Here is an 8,561-nt window from a genome sequence, read left to right on the forward strand (position 1 = left end):
GCGATAAAGTAAAAGTAATAATAAACTAAAAATATTGGCAGCTATCAAAAGTTTTCGATTCTTTTGTCTCTGTAGAGCTTTTTCTGAAGGCAAATAAATGTCTATCACATTATACTTTTTTCCATCAAATACCACTATGTTATAGGAACGAGAATGTTTCTGGAGATATACGATATTGGACGTAATACAATTTCCAGAAGTGGCTATAATGCCTTACATATTTCCATTTAAGGTTCTTTTTAAAAAAAAAAAACCACTCTGCGTTAAATGGGAACTTGATAATAAAAAACAGTTATATCAGGTAAACCAGTGAAGTAATTTTCCTAAAGCCTGACTTATAACCCAAAAATATGAAAATCCAGTATAAAAGCAGCAGTAATTAATTCGAATTTAAGGTAAACATCGCATAACCATTATGTTTTATGACTTTATTACACTCGTTGCGCCCTACTGTATACCGTAGATTAAAAAACCATTAATTTATTTCCCATTTTGCCAACACAAAAGACGGCTGAACTTAAGCCATAGAACCACTGTTTTTAAACATGACCTTCACCTGCAAAACGATTATTTTGACCTCAAGGGTGTTTATTATTCTTACATCAGCTGACGAACTGAAGATATTCTTACTAATAGCCACCGTGAACAGTCGTAAACTAACAAATCACTTGATTAATATTTTATTCTTTTACGGAGAGGATCGATATAAAGGAAACATTTAAGGGCCGCGATTCGGGTGTATGAAATCAATGACCAAATCTGACATTGATTAAATTGAAAAAAAAACCAATAACACTTTCGTAATTCTGGTTATTGGTTTAATAAAGTTCTCAAAGCGTAATCGACGCAAACACACATTTGTGGGTAATTTCCCTCATTTTGCTCACAAAATAAGTTTCAATGACCTTGCGGGGACACGCGAAAAGGCAATTTTTTAGCTCCGCAAAGAGACCACATTGAGATATCGATCATTTTATTGCTTGTTGATGTGCTTTTAACCAAGTGACACGTTATTTTTTCCAGATTAAATTTATTGGTCATATTTCGCATTAAAAATATATAACGAGGCACTTTTTTCATACTTTAATAAACTGAAACATATACGGCAAACATTATTAGAAGAACTTATGGTCCTTTCGCCATTCTACTACCGAACACCGGCCCCACAGGGGTTCCAACAAGTGAATGTTATATTTATACTGGAATTGATAATCAACTTCCCCATGTTCACCAATCGAATTTTGCGTTATTTTGGAATTCGAGCTAGAACGCAGTCGCCGGCATTCTATCAGCCATGGACTCCATAAGATGTCGTTCGTTTGCTTTGCGTTTGTTTGGTCTGTGGGTCTCTGGTACCAGTAGTAGCGCAGTACTACCAGTTCGGCCTGCACCAGCATATCTCCCTAGAGATTCTCTTCGATTCGGGTTACACATATCGCGTCTAGTCGGCCAAGTAACCATATCCAATTTATATTCGATTTCATGTTGTAAGTGCTCACGAAAGAACCTCAGCCTCATAACGACTTTGTTAAGAGTTGGAAAGGCATTTTGCAAAGCTTGATTTTCGTGTTTTCATTGCTTGCAGTCTAGTGACTCAGGTGTATCGCTGCTGCTATCATCGAAATCATCGACACAGCCCAAAGGCCTATGCATGTTATGAGCGATAACCATCATCCCCCTGACTTCAACAGCACATGCGGGATGAAATGATACTTCACAGAGGGCACATTTCACATGACAATTTAAAATCTTTTTTACAGGATATGCATAAAATTTTGTGTGGTCGAGACTGTCGATTTACTCGTCCCCATGATATTCGGCGTCGCGTTATTAAAGAGGACTCTAACCATAATATCGATACATTTCAAAAAAGGGATCAAGGAGAGAGATGCGATTGAAAAATTTTATTCAGTCAATAATATTTTTTCTCCCAAAAAGTACCCAACGTCGACACAAATACTATGAGGGTAAACGTGAGAGCATCCTGAGTAGGAGGCCTCTCTCGGTTTGCCGAGGTCAGAAAGAGCAACGACTTTTTTTCATGTTAAAAACTGCGTTGTGAAATGTTTCCTACGTCCCTGTTTTTAATACAGATATCCAGCACTGTTACACATGGGAGACATATTTATGTGCATATTGGCCGTAAAATCTGCGAATAATAATTTATTACTCATATCCCAAAATTTTACGTTACGACCTGAAATGAAATACGGGCTCGGCCAATAAGAACATGAATAAAAATTTCTTGTCACTAAAACCCTGACGAAACTTTTCATTTTAATTACTGCTATAACTTTATTACAACCAAGCTTATACCCAGAAGCTAATTATTTATTACAAATATCTACTCCTAGGTCATTAAAAGGAAAAGATATGGATTCTGAGGAGTGCATTGGAAGGAAGAGATTTCCGAGAAGACCGATATTGCATGTATAAACCGAATCTAGGAACTTCCATAGTCCAAGCATGCCCAAAATAACCCAAAAATAAAGACCCCAAGTCAACGACACATTTAGTATTATTGTTGAAACGTTTAGTATGAGACGACACCAATTTTGGGCCTTCAACTAATAAAATTTTATTGGCGTTTTAAGTGAATTTTTATCTCACTCAACACGCATTAAAAGTAATCGAAATGCCCATTGAGTAACTGTATCAGTCGACACGATGTCCAGTTTATCAAAATTCCGCTAATTTCTGTTCTCCATAAACATTCCTACATGAGTAAACGTGCTCTACAACACATCCTTTTAACCTGTTTCGTTAATGCTGCATCACCCCATACCCTCAACGTATAATGATGAGGTTGTCTGTGGCAAATATGGCTTTATTTAGGAGTATTGTTATAATCAGATTTTCAGGGGTCACATCAGCATGGTTGCTCATTACGTAACGTTTTTTAGGGATAGGGAAAGCGCATTGTTGACGATGAGACCGACATTTTTGCTGGTTTAATGAGGGGTGCATTAATTATATAGGTACATGAGGGTAGCCTCAGATTGCACCCGTGGAGAAACATTGAGCGAATGTGATTTGGATAACGCCAAAGACTTTTTGTATGGAAAAAGATATGTAAAAATAATCCATGATAATAATGAGGTTTGTTTCAGTTAATTGGTACAAAGCGCCTGTCAGTCAATCTGCACCATCCCGGAAATAGACCCATGATGAGCTTACCGCGTAGTGTGTTCGAACATAAAGAATCTGAGTGACAAAATTCGTTGGCTTGCGGAAACTTAAGTTGGATGTCTTCCTTAAGTAACAGTGTGGGTGATGGAGCTATTCCAGACAGCATGCGAAGCCGAAAAAGACGGGCTTTGTGTGTTCTCAACTTGACAAGAATGTCTTGAAGATCACATGTCCCAAGATGCTCATTATGAAAATTTTAAGCTTCCAAGAGTGAGATCTTAATTAGGAGAATTTTGGACATACTAAAAGAGTTATGTTGATGTAAAATTGCACGAGTATCCAGATAGAAGAAGTATTTATTTGGCTGCCCATATTGTCGTTATTTTTGTTCGTCTTGGAAAAGTTTTATGTTTAATAATTGAATTTGAATATCGTAGTAATAAAACCAAACAGAATTGATATCTGAAAGGCCGTAATTTAGGAAAATGTCAGTATAAAAAAGTTCCCCTTGGTCTCTCAGCCTCATGAATAATAAATGCGATTAGAGGAATTAAATTTGTTGATATCCTGTAATTTGGAAATAACATTATATCTACAAACAGAGGAAGTGCGTTAATAGTTTATGTAATATTTTTAGGAATTATATCTTGAACTTGAGCAGTGGTGACGAAAATGTCTGCCTTGAAAATTAACAGAATAATTGTGCCTATAACTTCTTAAATTTTTCAGTAAAAGTCTGCGTCCACTTCAAAGGAAGAGAAGAATTTACGAGTCGAGTTGCGTAAAGACGACTTAACGCAGAGGGGAAAGTTCAATAAATCAACGAAAATAATCGGATTCAGTACAAGATCGACATAGAAAAAAATAGACGAACACATGTGAAGCGTCCCTTAGAACAAGGGTGAAAAAATTAATTTTTTCCACTATTTTGTAGTCATCAAAGAATAATCTATCAAAACCACTCATGTAATAATGAACCTTTTTCCTGCCTGTTTATCATTCAGGATAGCAGGGGTGTTATGCGTTAATACCACGCGACACTCAAAGTCGTTGTATGTGTGATAATTATCGCGTTGTCAACGAAGAAATTTATTAAATGTTTATTTTCGCTAAACTGCTTTATGAAAAAAACTAAAACCCGCAATGAACTAATAAATAAACAAATAAGGCGCGGTTCATGAAATTCGCCTTGCAACCTCGTGCCGGGAGCTATTAAGCTGAATATCATTTTTTATATTTTTGATACATTGTTTGTGGTAGGTTGTATGAGCGACTTTATGACAAGCAATTTAGCTAAACTTTCGACACCTTTCTGTAACAATGACTTCTACTAAAAGTCCTAATAAACACTCATTTATACCAAGTTTATTTCTAAAAAGATACGTTTTAAAAGTTCGAAACCATTTAGTGTCATTCACGAAAAAGCAGTGGCTGCTATTATAGCTTCATGGAGAATTAGGCTTCCTTTTCATCATTAATGGTCAAAAATGTCACACTCCAGTTAATAGATTGACTAGGTCTTTAAGGCAAAGCAGCATTTCGACATGCCCTAAATATTTTGCAAGGGGCCACACTTTTCATGTTGGTTTAAAAGGATGGGGCCAATTAGAGTTCTCAGAAGTCGGTCATTTGGGTGAAACCATAACTTTAAGACGTCTTAATCTTGTCGGCAAGACCCTTAATGATGTTCTCTAATGCTGGCCGCTGATCGAGATAATGGTGTGGCTGAAATAGTTTTCAGAGCATAACCAGGCTCTGGTGGGCATGTAACATATTTGTAATGGAAACATTACACTTAACATCAAATACCCGTCAACTACATCTGTAATAAATTAAAAACGAAAACGGCGAGTTTAGGAGGTTGGGACAGTCTGCGTTATATCTTCGTTTTATGACAGGTCTCCGAAGACAGAAAAACTATCCGGTTACATGCAGGAGATATTGATATATTTAACGTGCCAGCGGCGGTTGGTGGTTGAAAAATTAAAAACGATGCTGATACGGCACATCTGTCTTCAATGCTTGAATAAATAACACGATATTTTGTTACCATCAAACGATAATTAACTCCAATCTTGAAATAAATCTCTTTCCTGCTTCAACTCATAAAAAAGTAACGGCGAGGGCGTCAAAGCTGGCGCTGGTTCTTTTTCCTCCGAGCAGATAAACTGAAAAATAAACAGCAAAAATAGCTGCAAATTTATTAAAGCAACAGTGAAGCAGCTTAAAAACAGTCGTTCTCTAAAGAGGTCATTTATTAACTTAATTTCTCAATAACTCTAAAATAAACGATAGAGCCGGAGGCCCGAAACGTTGAAACAACAAAAATTACAGACATTTAAAAATAACTTTTGTTTTTGCTTTTAAGAATTCCTGAAAACCCAAAGATTGACGTTGGCCTCTTGGATAAATACAGCTGAATTTATGCCCCTTCCGATAACTGGGCTGACGTTGCGGTTTAGGGGAATATCGAGCAAAGTGTCCTCACATAATCTGCAAACGCAGATTTTGTTCTCATAATTGACGCAGCTTCAAAGCTACGCTTCGAATATCATGATTTCTCCAGCCTGAAAGGGCAGAGTAAGGTAACTCTACGGTTGCTCTCTCCTCGAGCTCATGAAGTCGGAGACCAGAAATCTGCGGCACATCACAAAGTCGGATGACAAAAGGGAACTTATGGGAAAGAACCTCTTTAGATACCACAAAATTTTGCCAACGAGTTATAAAATATTGCTGAAAACGATATCCATTAAGCTGATGATATCTATATTTAAATGAATACCTGAGTAGCTACTCGGACTACTTAAGTGGTGGTAATTGAGCATGAGCTTGCGATTAGGCCCAAAAATTAGCGCTATAAAACATATGCGTATAACGAGGATCGAAAATTGTCAGCGTTTAATGTAAATATTGAAACCCCCTGGGCATTAGCTGGAGGTCACAGTAAGCTCTCTGTCATATATATACAGCAGACGTTCGATAATGTGAACTAATTAAAACCAAGTGTGGTTCACATTATCGAAATGTTTCCATTAGCGAACGTAATTTAAAAATTCAAAGATTTATTGAAAGAAACGTTTAATACTAACATACCTATAAAAAATTAACAAATATTCTTTTATTGTAGTAATAAGTAGTTATTAATTAGAAGAAAAATAATCAGCAATTTTAGTCTGCGTAAATTTGCGATTAGCATTATCTTCCAATGCCTGAGCCCGTAATTTACGAAGAACTAAAATATCCGCGTATGACACTTCTTTTCTTTCAGCCCAATCTAAAGCTTCATTAAATATATGTACAGCTTGGGCATCAGTCACCAAACTTTTTGCTTCAATGGAATCGTCTTCATCATTCTCACTGTTCTCATCTTTAGTAGCATCATTCGTTAGTTTGTCCTCGTTCCAAATATTAATATCAGCTGAGGTACAAACAGTGTTAGGATTCACTACTTTCAATAAATTAACAACATCCAATGATGCACTATTGACAATAGAGTCAACGCTGGATAGCAAACGTTCTCTAATTACACTTAAGGGAACATTCTCTTCTTCATTATCTTCATCATTGGTACTAAACAGCTTATTCCAACATTTTGCAATAGTTTCCTGATTAAGTTCACTCCAGGCCATATGTAAATCTGTGACAGCTTCTCTTAATGTTACTTTTTTTAAAGCATCAGATATGTTTTGAGGATTCTTAGACAAAACAGATGAAAGTAAAAACTTTCGATAGTACAGTTTTGTTAGTCTTATTATATTCTGGTCCATTGGTTGAATTATTGATGTTACGTTAGGAGGCATGTACATAACAAAAATTGACCCATCTCTGCTCCTCAGTTGTTGTTCTGGAGGATGACATGGTGCATTATCCAATAGTAATAACGCTTTTATTGGAAGCTTCTGTTCTTTTAGGAAATTTTTTACCTACAAATTGAAAAACATCTTTAAATTATGCACAGATCATTTGTGTTTGTTTATTGTTATACCTGAGGAACAAAGCGCTTATGAAACCATTTCAGGAATATACCGCTAGTCATCCAGGCGGTTTTTGAACAGTCATAATCAACAGGAACTTTAAAATTTTTAAATGATCGTGGATTTTGTGCTTTTCCTATTACCAATGGTTTTATCTTGTGTGAACCATTAGCATTAGTACAGGCCAAAAACGTTATTCGTTGTTTTTCTGTTTTTATACCCGGAGCAGATTTTTCATATGATGCAGCGTAAGTTTTCTCTGGTAACATTTTCCAATAAAGACCACTTTCATCTGCGTTGTAAATTTGTTCCATTCTTAAATCTAACTCTTTAATGATTTTTATCAATTTTTCTTTAAATGGTTGTACTAATTGTGGTTGTGCTGATAATTTTTCACCAGATATAGATAACAGTCGAATTCCATATCTTCCTTTGAATCGTTGCAGCCAGCCATCACTAGCAACGAAATTTTCAGTTTCTTTCAGTTTTTGATTTAACAATTTAGCTCTCTCTTTAAGTATTTCGCCACTAATTGGAACATGATTTTCCCGCTGTTGTAAAAACCACTTATACAGAGAATTTTCCATTTTGGGTGCCTTTGCATTTTTTAAAGTTCTTCTATTTCCCGGTCCTCCAAATGTATTGCACGTTCTTTGTAAAAGTTGTCTTTTCATGCGCTTAATTTTGCAAATTGTTGCTTTTGATACACCATATTTTTTTGCTAATTGTGTTACTCCAGCGCCTAATGAAACTTCTTCTATAATTTTCACTTTCTCACTTAATTTTAAACATTTTCTTTTATACGACATGGATGCCATGATCGTAAAAATGTATTAACGCATGCAATGTATTGGTTGTTATAACGTATGTATAAACGTGTTCTAAACACCATCTACGACTGGCTTGGTTTGCCAGGTTTGTCGTACTTTCTTGCAAAGGTGAATCCCCAACATAAATCGGCGATTCACCGTCGCAAAAAGTTGTTTACGTCATCGAGCGTATACATTGTTTACATTATCGCGTGTTCCGTTTGATGCTATAGAACGAAGTATGTGTTTACATTAGCGCAAGTTTTAGTTATCCCATATTTACGTTATCGAGCGTCTGCTGTATATATATATATATATGTATATATAGTCTCCCAAAAAAGTGCGTTCCATAGGAGATGAGTAAACATTTGAATAAATTCTAGGAATTTCAGATCTTTTATTATCGACCACTACTCGTACTGCACAAATGGCTTTTTTAACAAAAAACATGGTGGTACCTTTTCTTCATGTTCTTTTTATTTCCACGGAACGCCCAATACCAGATGGGCGTACTAACTAAATAAATAGACAATTTTAGTGTCTCAGCCAGATTAAAATCTTAAACTACACAAATACATATTTTGCCAATACGTAATTATGTCATCAAAGCGCCTAAATATTGCCAATCCTTGTTTGCGTTTGAAGCTAA

The 8,561-nt window shown here is 35.9% G+C and overlaps 1 protein-coding gene across 1 annotated transcript; it reads right to left on the minus strand.

Moving 5' to 3' along the window:
• Window positions 1-6,225: 6,225 nt before the first annotated feature.
• LOC136339259 (jerky protein homolog-like) lies at window positions 6,226-8,216 on the minus strand. The gene is made up of 2 exons (XM_066282362.1): window positions 7,115-8,216; window positions 6,226-7,052 (listed from the first exon to the last, which is right to left on the minus strand). The coding sequence occupies exons 1-2, from the start codon at window positions 7,919-7,921 to the stop codon at window positions 6,270-6,272; spliced, it is 1,590 nt and encodes a 529-aa protein (XP_066138459.1). The 5' UTR covers window positions 7,922-8,216; the 3' UTR covers window positions 6,226-6,269.
• Window positions 8,217-8,561: the final 345 nt, after the last annotated feature.

This window comes from Euwallacea fornicatus, chromosome 5 (genome assembly GCF_040115645.1).
Source record: "Euwallacea fornicatus isolate EFF26 chromosome 5, ASM4011564v1, whole genome shotgun sequence".
NCBI lineage: Eukaryota > Metazoa > Arthropoda > Insecta > Coleoptera > Curculionidae > Euwallacea > Euwallacea fornicatus.